We start from the raw sequence: 19,958 nt of genomic DNA, 5'->3' as shown, positions 1-19,958 counted from the left end.
ATTTGAGCGGACGCAAGGAGGGAACGCGAATTATTTTGTCGATATTTTTTCCTAAACGCCCAAACGCCCGTAAATAACGATCGGTCCCTTAGCTGCGTATTATGTCCCAGTCTATTATAATAATTATCAATTAGTTTTTCAACGGGATGAACAAAACGAGAAGCGTGATTGAAGCCCGGGATTGAAGTTCAACTTTAAAAAATCATGACACGCAAGTGCAAGGACTTAATAACAAAATTCCTATAAAAAGACTAGTCTGCGTATGACCTCCTGCCAACCAGACCAAAAATGCCGTACTGCGCAGGTCAGCAACCAATCACGCCGCGCCTTTGCCCTGACGTCAGACGCAATATAGTCTTTTTAATTCGGTCTTCAATTATATTTCGTTTTTCATTCCTTTTTCGCTCGATTCAGGGATCCTGTTGAAGATTGTCTTGTGATGGATTTGAAGTGGATGGAAAATCGAAAATACGCAGTGCATCATGGGAAAATGTTGACATCCAAAGCCCGCGTAATACGAAAACAACACAGGAACAAATATCATTGTGTGTATAATGTCAATATAATGATGTTACACACGAATGCACAGTAAAGCAGCAACATACAATATTCATGGAGCTGTTTTCAACATTTGAGATATTGCGATTTCCAAACGCCGTGATCGTGCGTACGTCTATCTATTCAAAATCACTCTTCTGAGACGGAACGAGGTCGCTTATTTAACCAGTATTGGACTTTGCACGTACAAAATGAACGTGCAGACACCATATAAAATGCACAAAATGTGTGTTTTACAATTTGTTAAAGACAGTCAAATATATAATGAACATACGAAGGAAAGTCTAACTACACTTAAAGCCAAACTGGAGTCAGGGTGACTCTAAAAGCAGAGTCCAGCCACTTATAAATTTTTTGACTCCGCGGAAGAGTCGCTGTTGATGACGCTACACAAGAGCCATTTGACTCTCAATATAGAGACATTTTAGACATAGAGTCGCATAGTGGCTGGACCACAGAGCATACCTTGAGAGGACACTTGGCTCATTTGCATGGCAGTCGGACTCTCCATTGTATTTGTTCATTTGTGTATGGAGAGCAATGGCGACCCTTCATTGTATTTGTTCATTTGTGTATGGAGAGCCATTCTTGGAGCCCATGGGACTCAGGCTAGGTCCTCAGGTAGAGTCAGACGCTGTATATACTAGAAACGCATATTCTTAATTCCGCGTTTATTCAATGTTAGCATTAAATTTGTATTGCCCGGCAGCGCGCGCAATGGAAAAACCTGAATTTGTTACATAAAAAGAAATGAAAATTTAAAAAAGTCGGGTTCCACCTGAGTACATATTAAATGGGTGTAGAAATTGTTCTGAAAATATTAATTAATTTAGACAAACATACGGGATATAATGAACCTTTGACATGACGCCATGATGACATGATTTTATAAGTCGTTTTATATCACCTATACCGTGTGTCATAATACCAATATTTTGTAATTTTATATAAGAACTAATATTTTGCATCATAAATGCGCAGTCCATATGTACAAACGAATACTAATCTTCAAGATATTAAGCTTTAGAAGACTTCAAAATAACATGTCACTAAGCAGGTCATAGGTGCTGGCCTTGTCCTATTGTACTTGTTCATTTGTGTATGGAGAGCTCACTGACCTGTATGGAGGTCAATGGGAGCTAGAGCTTCTTTACGGGGCACTATCGGTTTCAGGGCGTAGTTCATTGAACTCAACGGGCTGTTATTTGAAGTGCTTTTATGTTATTGCAAAACGGATTGTGGCGAAAGCTAATAAATAATTCATACCAGGGTTTAATTGATCTGGGATGCGGACATTTCATTATTCGCAAACCACCGGGATTCGATATAGGTTTGCGTTGTAAAATGAAAATGTGAATAAGAGTGTCATCCCCCTGGCTGGACTCTGCTCCTAGAGTAACCCAGACTCCATTTATAGAGTCACCATGTGGTCACCCAGACTCCATTACACGGTCACTCTGACACTTCAGAAATAGCACAAAACAATGATACACATAGATGTACATCAAAATGAAAAATTCAAAGTATATACCTACCGGAATAGGAGACTTTACTTTGAGTTTCATCCCATAGGCCTATATGCGATCGTCGGACAACAGGATGAAGAATTGATGAACCACCATTCCTTAGGAATTGGGAGAATATACATTTCATGGTGTCAACAGTCGAACTATTCCAGAGTCTGACTCTCTTGAAGAGTCATGAATTTCTTGACTCCGTCGACTACTCTGAATGTAAAGTCAATTGACTCCACGGGTAGAGTCAACTGAATCTCTTGTGACAGTCAGGTGACTCCTTTTGAGAGTCAGTGCTAGTTTACTCCACTTAGAGAGTCACTTGACTCTATTCTGGCTATCTAGCTATCAGTGTATATAGATATAAAACAACAGTGAGGTGTGAAAATTTGACTTCATTCATACTCGCAGTTAATGCGTATAGATTGTCTATTAAAATGCTTGTAAGATCGGCCATATACAGGGTGTCCCAGAAAAAATTACCGAGGGAATAAAATTGAACGTAAGACTAGAAATATACATTAGAATCAAAAAATTTAAAATGTAGCGCATAGCCTATTTTATTGTGCATCACATACCAAAATTTTATTTGATTCGGTTGACTGGTTGCGAAGAAATTGACTATTACATAATGCGCGCATCAATGCAGTTCATTCCAAGTTTGATCAGCAGGCGCTTTTTCATACTCGCTCACTGCTTTTTAAAGTTTGTGTATCTCATTAAATTTAGTCCACATTATCTATTTTATAATCCGACGGTGTTATATTTTTCATGCTTTCACTGAAGATCAATAACAGTTTGTCCGAGAAAACTTTGATTTCTACAATTGGAAGCTTTCTAACTTGAATTATTTAGGTTGTGCAAATATGTTATATTTTAACTTTCCAAAGAACATTTGTGCCAAGAATGACAATGATCAAGTGCTTGCAGTTGTACGTGTGATTTATGATACCATGCAACATTAATGTTTTGCATTACAATTTCTTGCAAATATTCCAAAAACATTAACGTGTGTGAGAAATTTTTTAAGCCAGCTAGAATTCTTTTTACAATAATTCTTTATGCAACATTAATATCAACATTAACGAAAAAAGGATATTTACAAGTACGCGAGCATCATCTTACATGCAAGCTTTCATATTCATATCGTGCAGGTTTTCAAATTGGAACCAAAAAATTAGATGCTTTGAAAGAAACAGATTGTTTAAAAAGAACGAAAAGGATTTCACCGAACAAAATATGAAGCCCAATGACAGCGTTATCCACTAGTGCGCATTGTGTTGAATGATCTCTCTTTCAAACTTGGAATGAAGTGAATTGAGGCATGCGTTATGTAATCGCTCATTTCTTCGCAATCAGTCAAACGATTCCAGTAAAATTAGCGTACAAGATGCGGAATAAGATGGGCTACACGCTGATTTTTAGATTTTTGGATTCTAGTGTCTATTTCTCGACTTACGTCCAAATTCATTCGCCCGGTAATTTTTTCTGGGACACCCTGTATAGTGTGTAACATTATAACATTGATATTCTTGGAAATGTTATGAATTTTTTCCAAGTAAGATTCTTATTGAGTGGTACTCCAAGGATTTGGCCTTATTCAGCCCTTTCCAGGATGTCATTGATCGAAATGATATTTTTATTGATATCACTGTTTGATATGTGCGATTTTTTTAATATAATTAGTACAAAGCAGTAAAGTATTTTAATATTTCACTATTTTGTACATTAAATGTACAGTATGAAAATACAATGTACAATATAGTGAATACAAAACTTGCTCGGGAACGAAGACAGTGTTTAAGTTGGTTCATTATTGTCCCATGAAATGATACCATAATTTATGCAGTGAACATAGTGAAGTATTTTAAATTCAAATATGCAGTATAGTATAGTACATTATATATAGTAAATACAAAACTTGCTCGGGAACAAAGTGTTTAAGTTGGTCTTACTCTTTACCTTATAAATATTTTTGGAGATGTTATCAATATGAATTTTCCAAATAAGATTTACATCAATTTTCTCTCCAAGGAATTTAGTTTGTTTACCGGTTCCAACATTCAATTATGCTATTTTTCTTAGTACTATTATGTATATACGTTAAAATGTACAATTATGTAGTGAATACAAAACTTTCTTGGGAAAGACGTTGGTTTATTACTTTTATTCTTGTAAATATTTTTCGAGATGTTTAATTATAAATATTCCTAGTAAGATTAAAGTGGTACTCAAAGAAAATTGATCTTGTTCACCCGTTCCAGGATTTTTTAATATTATGCTATATTGTCAGCGCTGTTTGATATGAGCGATGTTCTATATATTACCAAGTAGTTAAATATTTTAATATTGCACAATTTGTACTTTAAAAACTACAGTATAGAAATTCAATAGTTAACACTAGACAACAAAGATATTGCTACTGGGGTAAAAGTTTGTGTTCTAGACTAAATTGAGCATGCTGATTGCAAATCTGAAGTCAGAATTTGTCCATCACGTCAGGATTTTAAGATATATGTAAGGCCTATCAGCAAATTGGCTTAAAAATGAGTCTAAAAATGCACTTCTTCTATTCTCACCTTGATTTCTTTCCACCTAATAAGGGTGATGTAAGTGATGAGAATGGTGAAAGGTTCCATCAAGACATTTCAGTGATGGAAAGTAGGTTTCAAGGGCAGTTTAACCCAAACATGATGACGGATATTATCATAATGTCTTTGGCATAGCATTCTCAGTAAAAACTAACTTGAAAGTGTGACGTGCTGGGTAAACTCTGACTTCATATTTGAAATCAGCATCCCTTATTTAGCCAAGAATAGGCCTACATGGATTTTCTTCAGTAACAGATAAAAAGTTTTCAATTGTTGTCCAGTGTAATCAACACTTAATAAGGAACGAAGTGTGATGTTGGTTTATTACTCCTTACCCTTAGAGAAATATTTCTTGAGATGCTATCAAAATGTATTTTCCAAGTAAGATTCATTTTAAGTGGTAGTGCAAGGATTTGGCCTTGTTCACCCGTTCCAGGAATTTTTCCTATATATCACTGTTTGACAGGTGCAATGTTTTATATAAATAATACTAAGAAGTGATAATTAAAATGAATATTAAATCTGTTCATCTGGACTTACCCGGTACTATTTTTGATAGCAACATTATCGCGTCTCATCCAAGACGCATCATCAGGCTGACTGATCAGGTTGTTGACTATTCACCTGTGACACACTTGGTGGTATGACGTCACAGGAGAGTCGCCGGATCAGTCAGCCTGATGATGCGTCTTGGATGAGATGCGATACTATTGCTATCAAAAATAGTAAGTCCAGATGAACAGATTTAATATTCATTTTATTATGTTTATCTACCTGGATGACTGAGAATATTCACAAATTTACTAAGAAGTGATGTACTTTAATATTTGTACATTGAATACTGTTTGACTATTTGTTCGTATAATAGTACCATGTACAATATGAATTCAAAATTGTCCCAAGAGAAATTACAATAATTTATGCAGTGAAGTATTTTAATATTTTACTAATTTGTACATTCAAATATGCAGTATATATTATATTATATTATATTATATTATATTATATTATATTATATTATATTATATTATATTATAATTATATTATATTAGGAAAGAAAAAAGCAAGGTACACCAACTTGATGTGGGGAACAAGTAGATTGCAGACTAGACAGTATGCAGGGGGACAAAAAGAGCAAATGTAGGCATAAGAAGTAGGCAAAGTTCGATAGCTAAAAATTACCAGTTACATGGCCCACAGAAGGGCTAAACCTGCAAAAACAACAAGGAGCAATGGGAATACAAAAGTGCACTAGAACGAGTGATGAAAATCACTGTGCATATAAACAGACACGCTAAACCAAACAACCAATGTAGGCACAAAAACAGGCAAAGTTCGATGGCCAAAAATGGCCAATTCCAGAGCCCACAAAAGTGTCAGGAAAACAGTACAAAAGTACACTGGAAGTGATGAAAATCACTGTGCACATAGCAGTCAGACAAAACCAAACAGACAAAAAAAAAAAACCGACGTTTCGAGCAGATAAACAGCTCTTCTTCAGGGACAGACAACAAAATATAAAGCATATTGTACGAATACATATATAATATAATATAATATAATATAATATAATATAATATAATATAATATAATAATATAATATATGCATATTTCGTTCCAGTTTTACCGAGACTTTCAATTTTGGACCATTTTAGCCCCAAATGAGGTGTGTTTTGGTATTTTTGGGGCCAGTGCGGGCGAAGCGGGTAAAATTGTCTAATTTTATTTGGGCCCAAAACACGATGTTTTTCGTACTAAAAAGGCTTTATTTTTCTTCTATTATGACTTTTAGTCGGACGTCCCCCTTGCTAAATTTAAGGGGGACCTGTCCCCCCCACTCTATGACCCTTATAAATATTATTTGATATGTTATCAATATGAACTTTCAAAGAAAGATTCATATTGAGTGGTCCTCCAAGGAATTTGGTCTTGTTCACCCGTTCCAGGATGTTATTATTCAATATACTAAACTCCTCAACGAAAGTTTGGAAAGTTTTTTCAAGCACTTGTATCTCCAATTATTTGTGACATATTCATATCGTGTTGCATATCACTGGATAACTACAATACTCCCCTTTACAATGACACCCTATTTGAAACAACAACATTTTTCACGGCTGAGTACACGCCTTGTGAATGTAGTGGGGTCTCAAAATGAATTTGCCAAATTGACCATTATTCTGTGCTCAAACAAAGCTAGCCACTAACCTCAATAGCGGGAGGAAAAACCACAGGCAGCCACAATAGTCAGGCACCTTCTCCTCATGCTGCTCACCGACCTGGTTACACGTTACTGTGGGATGGAATTCCATCCTTCCACAAGGATTCGTCGCAGGTCATTCAATGTGGTTGCCTATGGGCTTCTTTGGCACGCACAGCACGATCAAGCTGGTCCCACAAGTGTTCAATCGGGTTGAGGTCTGGCCCCCGGGTCTGGCCTGATGGCAGGCCATTTTAACTCTACTCCCAATATTCTGTAGGTAGTCGTTGACTACCTTGGCTATGTGGGGCGAGCGGTGTCATCTTGGAGGAGTGCATTAGGTCCCAGATTGTGAAGTTATGGGATTGCACAGACAGGGTCTAATTCTGCATAAAACCGGGCAACGTTATTTCTATAGATCTGCTGCGCATTCAAATTGCATTGTATTGCATCGTAATTTCATTTGTGTCTATGCTAATTATGTGTACACAGCATGAACTCACGTGTTTTCAAGCAAATTCGCCGATAATAGGTGATCAAAAGCGATCGGAATGTTACAAAAGTACAGATCGCATTCAGCTTACTTCATATGAGATGATCTTTGGAAAAATACGGCATAATTTGTCTTGGTGTTTGCGGAATGCCATGCAGTAAAATATTAATACGTTGCGGCAATTCATGATTGACAACTAACAATCGGCGTGTCCTCGTATACTCCACTGTCAATTTCTTATCCACTCACTAATCCTCACAAAAGCTTTGTGTTGATTACGTAATGTGTGGAGGCAACTTGCAATAAGTACAATGAAATAATGAGAAGGGCGGGCTCCGAGGAGGGTTTCTTCTTCATCTTACGTAACAGTATTGTTCTCCAAAAAAACCCAGAAGCTTGTCGTTTGGAGCTCTAGCTGAAATTCAGCAAGATAATGTAAGATAGTAAATGTAAACCTGTATTTTAGCTAGAGTATCTCGAGCTAGGATTGCAGCTTGCTGCACATAATAATGGTCAATTTGGCAAATTCATTTTGAGACCCCACTACAATCACAAGGCATGTACTCAGCCGTTAAAATTGTTATTGTTTAAAATGGGGTTGTTGTAAAGGGGAGTATTGTAGCTTTCCAGTGATATGCAACACGATATGAATATGTCACAAATAACTGGAGATACAGATGCTTGAAAAAACTTTCCAAACTTTTGTTTATTATTGATTGGGAACGAAGGGTTTAAGGGATCTGGAATGAGCGTTTCGACAGTATTTTTTGTGGGACATGAGAGCACATCAGACATATCGAATTACATTGTGAATACGAAGAATGTCTTTCTGATATCAAATATTTTTCATTTTTTGAAATTCACGATATAATAAAAATTGTATGACAAGTTATAACAATTTGATTTTTTTCACATTTTTGATATATAACAGTCCTCTAAGTAAATTTTATAAATCTAATGACATATTCTTAAAGTGTATGTAACTGGGAGGAAAAGCCGACGATCAATTGAAAATTTTGACCTTTCATATTGAAGATATGGACTTTTCATCCCACCTACATACACTTTAAGTATAAATCATCAGATTTATAAAGTTTACTTCGAGTACTGTTAAATATCAAAAATATCAATTTTTAATCATTTGCCATAAAATGTGTATTACATTGCGAATTTCAAAAATCAAAATTATTTGATATCAGAAGGACATTCTTCGTATTCAAAATGCAATTCGATATGTCTGATGTGCTTTAATGTCCCACAATAAATACTGTCCAAACGTTCATACCCCACCCCTTAAGTTGGTTTATTACTTTGTACCGTTAGAAATATTATTTGAGATGTTATCATTGATATTGGGAATTATTCATCTCTGTTAACTTAGATGTAAAACATTTGGTAATATAAGTAAGGCAGAAGATTTCTATCACACCTTTGATACATTGTAAAAATGGCGCGGAAGACAAGATCTGAATTGAATTTGATTGCTACTGATATTTAATGAATCTACACTAAGCCAAAAAGAAACTTATAATTTTTCACAAGGTCATATTTTAAAATCCTGTGCATCAAAATGAACCAAAGTTACACGCAGGACTACTTCAATACTCTACTCTAAACACATGTCAGTAACCAAGCAGTTGTGCAACTGACACAACAGCAAAATACACTGACATTGAACATCCTGGACAACATTCACAGCCCAATAATTGGCCCCCAGCACAAGAAATTCACTGAAATGATGGTCAAAGCAATTCGCTAACTACATGTGTGATTGAATGATGGTTAAATACAAATAAAATATAGTGGTGTACTTGGTAAATACAAATTAAGAATGGTATAAGGTCTGGATCTGGTTGATTTTTTCAACGACATTTTCAACTTTTTAGACTGCGCATTCGCTAACTACATGATTGTGTGATGTTATTATCACCTTGTACAAGAACAAAGGGGGGAAAGTCTGACTGCTCCAATTATAGGGGGATTACCCTGCTCTCCATCGCTGGAAAGTTCTAGCACGGATCCTCTTGAATAGACTGGTATAACCACCATTGCAGAGGAACAACTCCCAGAAAGCCAATGTGGTTTTAGATCCAAAAGAGGCACTACAGATATGGTGTTTGCTCTTCGCCAGTTCCAGGAAAAGTGTCGCGAACAAAACAAAGGACTGTATGTCACTTTTGTGGATCTGACCAAGGCGTTTGACACTGCGAGCAGGAAAGGACTTTGACTAATCATGGAACGCTATAGGCTGTCCCTCAAAGTTCCTCAACATGATCATCCAGTCCATGAAAACCAGCTTTGGTCAGGTTAAACTGAGTAACGACCTCACGGAGCCCTTTCCCATTACCAATGGGGTGACGCAGGACTGTGTTCTTGTGCCAACTCTATTCAGCATCTTCTTCAGCATAATGCATGATGCATGCTCCATCAGGCCACTCCGATCTTGATGGCGACGACGGCATCTACATTCGTTACCGAACTGATGGTAGCTTAAGCTTGTTTAATCTGAGGCGCCTGCATGCCTGTACGAAGACAATATGGATCTACTAGTTCGGGAGTTGTTGTTTGCCGATGATGCCGCTGTTGTTGCCCAGAGAGTGCATGCCATGCATCGCATCACATCGTGTTTTGCAGAGGCCACAAAACTCTTTGGACTTGAAGTCAGCCTGAAGCAGACCAAAGTGCTTCATCAGCCAGCACCCCATGTGTACCAACCTCCCCGCATCTTCATCGACAAGACAGAACTAGTTAACTGAAATCAGTGCACCAATTCACCTACCTGGAATCTACTATTTCCCCAGATGCCAAGCTGGATAAAGAGATTGACAGCAGATTGGCCAAAGCAAATAGTGCCTTTGGCAGACTGTACAAACGAGTGTGGAGCAACAAGCACCTGAAGAAAGCCATCAAAATCAGTGTGTACAAAGCTGTGGTTCTGACCACCCTCCTGTACGGCTCTCCGTGTCATGGGTAGCATAGGCCTACTATGAAAACCTGCAACATAGACCCCAGACACTTGTCTACCCTGGCTGCTGACCGTAATGTTTGGAGACATACCATCCAGCAAGCTGTCACTGTACTGCCTTTGAAGTTACGAAGTTACTGCCTTTGAAGTTACGAAGTTACTGCCTTTGAGGTTACGAAGTTACTGCCTTTGAAGTTACGAAGTTACTGCATTTGAAGTACCCATGGCCCAGCTGGAAGACAAGAGAAAGAGGCGGAAAGAGAGCAGCAACAGGACCTCCACCACTGATCAGACCTTGCTGCAACTATTGCAGTTGGACCTGCACATCCCGCATCGGCCTCGTTAGTCACCAGCGAGCCTGTAGCGGCAAACGTGGATAGCAGCCTTTAGATCTTCGTTAGCGAAGCCAAGCCGAAAGAGAGACCATACCCCCCCTCACCCTAATAACTTGAGCCAGGAGCCGTTGGGCCCCACCAATATTTAAAATCTTCCGAAACCTCAATGAACCTTTAAACAGTGGCGTAGCGTGGGTCATCACACTGAGGGGCACCGACCATGATTGAGAGGGGGGGGGGCACCGCGTCTGATTGGGGGCACAAGCGGTTTTTCGACAATATTTTCCTGTGGGATTTTTAACTGAATTTCATATCGATGGGGAGGGGGGGGGGGCACGTGCCACCGTGCACCTATGACGCTATGCCACTGCCTTTAAGGTATTTTTTTTTTTTTTTTTTTAACAAACCCGTCACAATTTTCATTCCTTTACGATCCCATTAAGGCACATTTTCCTTGCTTGTACGGTCCCCTTGGACTCCGGGCCCGGGGGTAACGCACCCCTGCCCCCGGGCAACGATATAATATCAAAACAAACAAATAAACAAACGCATACGGCCCTACTAGAACTAGAAGATATTTAAATAATTACACATTTACCGATCAACATTTTTCTGTCTGCGCGCTTTGGTCTGGAGGGAGCGGAGGGGTACTCAGTACAAATGAACCCGGAAATGAACATATATGCTGTGTTACCCACAGCCACAGGGCGTTTTCGGCCTTGTGGTATATGAATTACCGTAAAATGGGGTAACTTTGGGCACTTTCAGAGATTTTAAACCACTGCTTCCAAACAAAACCAATTATAATTCTAATTAACTCTTTTTTGTGACATTAGGGTTCCCTTCTACACCTTCAAGTTGAGAAAGATTTTTAAATAATTTTGTAAGGGTGCCCTAGGGGTTAAAAAATAGCCTGACCAAAGTTACCCCGCCTTTGGGGCAACTTTGGTCACAGTATTACATTCCATGAAGGAAAAAAAATTTAAAAAATTGATCTTCGTTGTGTATGGGCAAGTTGTTGTTTTTTGTGACATTTGACCCCTTACAAAATTAATCAAACACACACCCTTGCTCACAAATATCGATTTTTATTTTTCTGAAAAAAAATGTAAAAAAATGCTCATTTTTGGTCAAAAAGCCTGCTTTTTTCGTAAATTTCAAGGAAATTAGACATGAGTGACTATTATTTCTTCCAAACATATTTATTAACAAATTGACACCAAATATGACTAAAAACAATATTGTTGTACAAAAATATGACCATTTAAAAAAGTATATTTGACCGACCAAAGTTACCCCGCTGACCGAAGTTACCCCATTTTACGGTAGGCCTACCACTTTTTCTAGGCCAATTTTGGTAGCTTTTGGTATAATGTTTAAAATTTTTTAGGAATATGGTCCAATTTTGCCTCACCGTAGCCAATTTTTTTAATTGCCCCCTCCCCCAAAAAAAAAAAAAATTGGGGACAACAAAAATTTAGCCTGAGGTACTCACTCACACCTCCAGAACAGTCCGTCACTACGATTTCCACTCTCCTTCTCCGTCCTAGTGAGGAAGGAACAGGGCCATGATGTTTCGGGCTAGTAAAAATTAAGACAATTTTGTGTGAGGCCTAAATATGGAGGAAAATTTTTTATTTTGTAGCGTCGCGTCGATTGGTCGAAATTTCTTGAAAATTGATGCAATGATGGGTCCACTTTCAAATTCTTTGTGGCACACCTACCCAACCCACGGCCAAACCAAACTTTGTCCAGAAAGTTTGAAGACTTCGGAATATAGTTTTGATGCGAACCAATCAGATCGCCCCAACCTCTGTACCACGGGCTGCTGATACCTGGAACAGGGGGCGGTGCCGAATTCCACAACCTAATCTAGACCAGACTCAAGTTTCAGATTCTTCTGTTGTATCAGGTAAGAAAAACAAAAGAAAGTATCTAATAGTTGCAAGTACATCGGGGAGTACATACTGATTATTGTTATGCAGATAAAGCCGAGCTTCTAAAGTAATCAATCATTCATTGACATAGTGGTTAAGAAAGCTTAAAAAGTTCTTTTTGGGGAGCTGCTTCAAAGTAATTTGAGTTATTTGACGCCCCGGGTTTGAAGTGCAATGTTCCACGCAGATAAAACAGACTGCTTACTTGGTTCATTCCCTATTAGAATACGCTGCAGGGTTTTTTGACCCATACACAATGCAGTACACATGTACAAGGAGCTTATAGTTATATACGTATTACTTAAGGTGGTTATGGAGGCATTATAAAAGTGCTCTAACCATGTTTTAAACTAGTCATAAACTATAGACGCCATTTTCCGAGGCGCGGAAAGACACCAAATTGGTGTCGTATGACCTATGACCCTGATAAACAACACGAATTACTCCACGTGGAAGTTGTTGACGTCATTGACATTGTCTGTGAGTTTCATTGAGCAAATTCCTATTTTGTAACAACATGTAACACACCAAAACATAAAGATCGACTATCTAATGACTTCATAGTCTACAATGATTCTAAATGTACCATTATCTGCGGAATCCTTTTTGTTCAAACACGAATTTGTAGTTTCACATTTTTGCCGTGATCGCAGTGTTCAGCGAAGCTGCCAAATAATTCAACACTGATGGCCATCCATGTGATGACGTTGTTCAATCCGGGTCTCTGTGGACTCTACCACTTCTTATAATAGGTATGCTAAATGCTTTTACGGCAATGGGGGCTGGGATCGCCCGGGGATCGCCCTACGCCGTCTGGGTGATTTGTCAATCAAGTCAATTACCTCCCCTATAGTAGGTATGTTCATAAAATTCTGAAGTTCAATATTTTTAGCTGAAAGTTTTTTCATTTGAAAGAGAATCAAATTACCTAAACAATAAGGGGTCAATCATGTTTCTAGTGCATATACTTTTGAAGTTACAGACAAAAATAGTGTCACCAAATTGTCCAAAATTTTGTGTGTGAAATTGTGACAGCAGGCGCATGTACAATGTACACTACTGTATGTGACCCCAGATGACCTCCTATTCTTTACTGTAAGAAAGCTGTTTTGGATGGTCTTGATTTGCACACAAATTGCTTTTGCGCTTTAACGAAAGCGTCCACTTGGTGGAACATAGATTGCACTATGTGATAGCTTATGAATCCATTATTATGCCAGTACCAACATAAGTCAACATCACTTAGGTTTTGGTTGTCAAAATTAATTTTTAGTAATTTTTTCTATTGAGCCCCACAGTAAAGCCTTTTTTGGACCGTACAGGCACATTCCACTTCCCTATGGACGAATAGCGCCACCTATAGAGTGTGATGTGAGCCTGACTACCTATAGCCGAGTGGAATTAGTAATATCATGAATATGCTAATCCTGACTTCCCCCTCCTTCCCATATTGCATTGCACGACTGCTGCGAGTGAAAAATTCGGCGTGTTCACCGATTTCACACTAAATGTGTAATAAATAATCATCCAATTTCAATATGGAATCAAGAAGAAGAAACCGTAATCACCTAATATGCGACTAGAGACAATATCAGTACAATAGTAAGTGTGCGTAATTGCTAACGAAGATGAATTAAGAACCGGTAACCAACACGATAAAGGATGCACCTCCGTGTATATTGCCTAACCACTCAGTCTCTCCCTGATAGTCATATAACGACCAAATGATAAATGACGACTATCATGGAAGACTGAGTTCCGCAGTCTAGTTTTAAACAGATTAATTGAGTAGAGCAAAGTACACTGATCAATATGCCTTTTGTTTAGAGTCAATCGGACATACGGATTTCAAAATATATCAATTTATATTTTCTTTGTATCTTATTGTTTTTATCAATAATCAATAAAGTTAATGAGCTAAAATGACTGGAGAAGCTCATTAACATATAATTTATGTTAATATTTTGCTAAAATCCATGCATAAATGTTCAGGGTACTTTTATTTTGCATACTTTTGCCCTGAAACTTGGTCAAAGTGTTTCTAATATGTTCTAATGTATTATATAGTGAAGCCGCCCCTAATTTGCATAATTAATTAGCATTTATGCAAATTAGCTCATTAATTATGCAAAGATGCAAATTAGAGGGCGGCTTCACTATATATATAATACATTAGGACATATTAGAAACACTTTGACCAAGTTTCAGGGCAAAATTATGTAAAATAAAAGTACCCTGAACATTTATGCATGGATTTTTAGCAAAATATTGGCAAAAATTATAGGCGCATTGATCAAAGTAGCCCCTGGTCTGGCGCTTCTTATTTCCCAGCCTGATTGAGTAAGGTATCAAAATGTACACAACAAATTTTTCCATCCATTGAATAGCCCCTGGTTCATTGAAAATAGCACCTGGTTCCCTGTATAAAACCCCGTGAACCAGGGGCTATTTTTTTACAAAGTAGCCCCTGGTCCGGTGCTTCTTATTTCCAGTGCTGTACGGTGCGACCATTTTAGGCGCATTGGCGACTAGATTTTTTCTGATGGCGACTAAATATTCAATCCCTGGAGCCAATGGCGACCAACTATTGAAGCTTTTAATCGCCAGCAAATGCAAAACATGTATGTAATGTAGCATTCAAGAGTATGAATGTATGCTATGAATATATGCATTTATCATGATGTCTCGATGGGGACTGCCTAGATAACATATAGGCCCACACTGTACATGCTTGGTGTGAAGTATGTAGCGTTCAATGGGAATATGTAGATTGAGTACAGCAGCTATGAACATTCAACGCACGCAGTGATCGATTTTCGTATATTTTTTTGTGTAGCAAAAAATGCTACTCACTTTCAGATTTGAGTAGCAATTCCAAAATTGTGAGTACAGTAGCATTTTGCAATGCTATTATCCAGGTAAATCAAACACTGTAACCATATACCAACTATTCAAAAAACACTTGGCCTGAATGTTCCATTTTCAGTTCAGGTCAGTGGCCAGTGGTCGATTTTCGTATACATACATTTTTTTGTGTAGAAAAAATGCTACTCACTTTCAGATTTGAGTAGCAATTACAAGATTGTGAGTAGCATTTTGCTACGCTAATCCAGGTAAATCGAACACTGAACGCACGTGGCTGTTCAGTTGGCACCTCAGATTTTTTACCTGGGAGCAAAATTTGGGCGCCTAAATTTATAAAGTTAGGAGCCATTGGCTCCTCAATCAGGTTTTGCACCGTACAGCACTGCTTATTTCCCATCTTACATCCCCATATGTGTACATCCATAATTATCAAAACGATGCACTTGTCGGCTGCTACATGTGTCTCATTTTACAGAATAGCCAGAATAAATACAAGAGACTAATTTCAAGTGGAGGTCACTTCAAATCATCTCCAAGTCACATGGTTTGGGAATGTTCTATGTATTCCTAAACCATGTGACTTAGGGATGTTTTGAAGTGACCTGCACTTGAGATGAATTTTATTCTTAGCTATTATGTAAAAGGAGACACATGTAGCAGCCGACAAGTGCATCCTTTTGATATGGATGTACACATAAGGTCATTTGTACTGAGTACAATGTACCCCCCTGGGGTTTATCTCAGGCTAGGGTATACATGCATGTACATTGAACCAACTTTTTGGCTCTGGATGCGAGCTTTGTGTGCTGGCCATAGGCTTCAACACAAAAAGTTTTGTGATATTTCCTCAAGATATCGGTATCAACTTTTCAAGAGCTATCTGAAGAACGGGAACCACTCAACCATTTTAATGTATTCCAAATGTGATCATGACAGTATACAATTCTGACATTTTTTAAATATAATTTGGAAATTATTGTCTGCATAAGACACTGTGTGGAGAGGGTTTTAGGTTTTAGGTTTGGAAAACATAACATCTTTATTGCATATTGTATTTCCTAACAGATCAATCTTCTCTTCACAATGGGCTGGTTGATGCCACTGATCTTCCTGTCTCTCAGCATTGGTATTGGATTCTACATTGTATATCCTAACGAGGCACCTCCTCCTCCTGTTGGAGATGGATGGTGGGGGCGAGGGGAAAAGACTGATAGCAAGGTAGGTAGAAATGGAGTAAAAGGTAATGAAATCAACTGAAAGTATTGAGTAAGTTGTAAAGGTGACGTAAAAATTATTTAAATTCTTACGTACGAAAGAGAGAAAAATGTTCGTTACTCATCATATTACATACCTTTTGTCCCCAAATCATGGAATGGTCCTTATAAGTAGCCTTTTATAGACCATGGCAATTAAAAACCCAGCTATATCACAGACCCTGGCTAATATCCAGAGAACTGTTCAACACAGTGACCCCCCCCCCCCCAAAAAAAAGAAATTGCAGTGGCTCTTTTCAAGGCATTGCAGGGATTATAGCCAAGATTCATAGAGCCTTTTTTTTTTTCCATGTGATCACTGTGTTTTAGCAGGTCTCGGAGTATAGTGTGTTTAAAAGACCCTTTAGTAGGGCTACTTTTAAGGGTATGAAAACACCCTTCATGCCCCCTGGAAATGTTTTTGGTGATGCCACTGCCAGCAACATCTCCTAAGTTCAAATAAATCATAGAATTGATATCATATTCATTTTTAACTTTTTACTTTTAACAGGTGGATGAGTCGGTGCGTAAATTTGAGATCAATTTTAGTAATGACGAATTAAAGGACCTTAAAAGTCGCATAAAGAACACTCGCTACTTTGAGGGCCTTGAAGGCACCAAGTTCCGCTATGGCTTCAGACCAGACTACATGCAGACTATTGCCAAATACTGGCTAGAGAAGTATGAGTAAGTACCGTAAACTTGTGTATACATATAAATGAGTTGACTTCTGAAATCAATGCCTGGCAGTATGCGCACGCATCATCACAATTTCCATTGTTTTTGCCTGGCAGTATGGGCACGCATCATATTTTGTTCAGGGTCTGTTTTTTAAACTCCTGCCACATCACAATAAGGCTATTGAACAGTGTAGTGGTTGCATGCGGTTCACTCAAGCATATCGATATACCAGTCCCTTGCCTTTGTTGATAAACATTGAGGTCAACTCATATAGGCTGCAGTGCTTAGAGGTGAGTGACCACATATTGGCATCATCCTCCTTCCATCAAAATGCAGGTTTTCGTATCAGCTGACAGTTCATATTTTCCTCATAACCTCTGTGGAAATATATTTTGTTTAGAGTTTAGACGGTGTGAAAAAAAAACATGTTAAATACTGGAAGTACATGTATGGACTGTTCTGTGGGGCATGGCTTCAGGGGTGTCTATTCTTCCAGAAAATCAAAATTATTACCTCACGCTAACACGCTGGGGCCAGATTCTTTCACAGATTCTTCCCAACCAGGATCCCATAGAAATAGTCATAAAAGAGAAAAAAATATTATGCTGGTTACTATCTACTTTGGTACTACACATTTCCCCATACTTTTCATTATTGTTTCTTGTGCAAACACCTGCAAACTTTTCTGTTAGCTAATCATGCTAATTGCAAGTTGTTCTTATGGTTTCCCTATAAACCTCAAATTCTTCCCTAGATGGTACAGACTGCACACTGAACCATTGCACCATCCTTGAATCCTGTTGAAAGCTTTTCTTTCTCAACCCCTCCCCTTTTTTTCCTCTTTTTTTTTTACAAAACACCAAATTCTTCTCCAAGGGGTAAAATTATTCCTTCCCCTTTGGAGGCGTATAACAGAAGAATAGACGCACCCGATGACTTGTTATTCCTCTGATATCCAAACAGATGAAGCAATATAACTCAAGAGTGTTTGTATTATACGAGGGGGGATCAAAAAGTTTTAGAAATCGCCCAGAAGTGAAAGACCTATATCAATGAAATTTTGTCAGTGCAATCACTGGTCCTTATGTACATTATGGTCCAAAATGGTCTCATAGGTATGTTCACTTTTTTTACAGGTGGCACTAGATGCCAATAACTTGCTGCCCAAGTTACTGTGCATAAACTGCAAGATTGAGAAAATTGAGGCAAGCAGCATTATTAAGATCCTGCTTTTGAAGGGTTGCAGTGACTAGAAAATTGATGATGAAATGAAAGTTATCTTCGGGGGTGATTGTGACATGTCACTTTCGCTTTTTGGAAAAGGAATTTTTATTTCATCACAGATTTTCTGGGCACTGTAACCCTTAAAATGGAACTTAATCATGCTGCATGCCTCAATTTTCTCCATTTTGCTGGTTATGCGGTTATATAGGCAGGTAGTGACATCTAGCTCCTGTAAAAAAAGTAAACATACCTATGAGATCATTTTTGGACCATAATGTACATAAAGACCAGTGATTGCACTGACAAAATTTCATTGATATAGCTCTTTCACTTCTGGGCGATTTCTAAAACTTTTTGATACCCCCTCGTGTATCGCTCATTCTACAAAATCCGGTGCCAATCCACTAAAAAAATTGAAAAAATAAAAGTTGTTCAAAAAAACCTGCTTTTTGTGTTTTTTAAAAGTAAATGTATCACTACTTTCAGATGTAAAAAATTGCCAACACCACTTGCATATTTTTCTTTCAGGATGTCATGATGTTTTTTAACATTAAAACTCAATGTAATGTTAGCTACGTTACCGACTATAAAATGGGCTGTTTTTACTCAATCCAAGGTCATAAAAAGCAAATTAAAGATCACTTGAGTGAAATGTAAAACAGATTTCACCATTTCATAGAAGTTTTGAAGATGCATAACTGAGTGTGTAACGTAGCTCACAGTAACGTAGTTCACTGGTTTTTAATGTTTTTAATGTGATTTGCTAACGTTAGAACGTTATGTCGGTTAATTCTAATATAAATGGGGTTCACCACTGGTAGCTTTCACATATTATTAGGAAGTACATGTAATACAAGTGCATACTATAGAATTCTGGTAACGTAGCTCACCAATCTTAACATGGTCGGTCGCAATTTCAATGTTTACAACATTTCTATGCCAAAAATGCTACAGCATCACGATTTTTACTGTGATTTTTAAAACCTATGAGTGTTTCCTTTCAAAACCGCAAAATTACATTGATACCTCTGTTTTACTTCTTTCCAATAACATGTGTTAAAAAGGGGTAACGTAGCTCACAGCGTTTTGGTGGAAAGTGCAATTTATTTTAGAATTACACAAAGACATTTTAATCACTAAAAATAATGTTGATAAACAATATGATGGTGCGTTATCTAATTAAAAACAACAAATATGTAAAGAAATCGCATTTATTCAAAGAAAATATTTAGGGTTAGATGTGACACTTGAGCTGTGGAAACGCATTTTTAGCGATTTTTGAGCCTTTGCAAGGGTTAATCAGGCTGAAGAAAGCATTTAAAGTATGGAAAACTATATATGT

General features: G+C 37.7%; 1 protein-coding gene across 3 annotated transcripts in view; it reads left to right on the top strand.

Annotated features, from left to right (window-relative positions):
• Positions 1-12,491: 12,491 nt before the first annotated feature.
• The window catches only part of LOC140162422 (epoxide hydrolase 1-like), a 32,632-nt gene continuing 25,165 nt past the window's right edge, over positions 12,492-19,958 (top strand). For all 3 annotated transcript variants that reach the window (XM_072185651.1, XM_072185652.1, XM_072185653.1), the window contains exons 1-3: positions 12,492-12,568; positions 16,524-16,676; positions 17,223-17,398. In XM_072185651.1, coding sequence (XP_072041752.1) covers positions 16,542-16,676; positions 17,223-17,398 — 311 coding nt within the window. In that variant the 5' untranslated portion in view covers positions 12,492-12,568; positions 16,524-16,541. The remainder of the gene's footprint in view (positions 12,569-16,523; positions 16,677-17,222; positions 17,399-19,958) is intronic.

Source organism: Amphiura filiformis, chromosome 10 (genome assembly GCF_039555335.1).
Source record: "Amphiura filiformis chromosome 10, Afil_fr2py, whole genome shotgun sequence".
Classification (NCBI taxonomy): domain Eukaryota; kingdom Metazoa; phylum Echinodermata; class Ophiuroidea; order Amphilepidida; family Amphiuridae; genus Amphiura; species Amphiura filiformis.
This window is presented reverse-complemented; position numbering and strand designations above follow the sequence as displayed.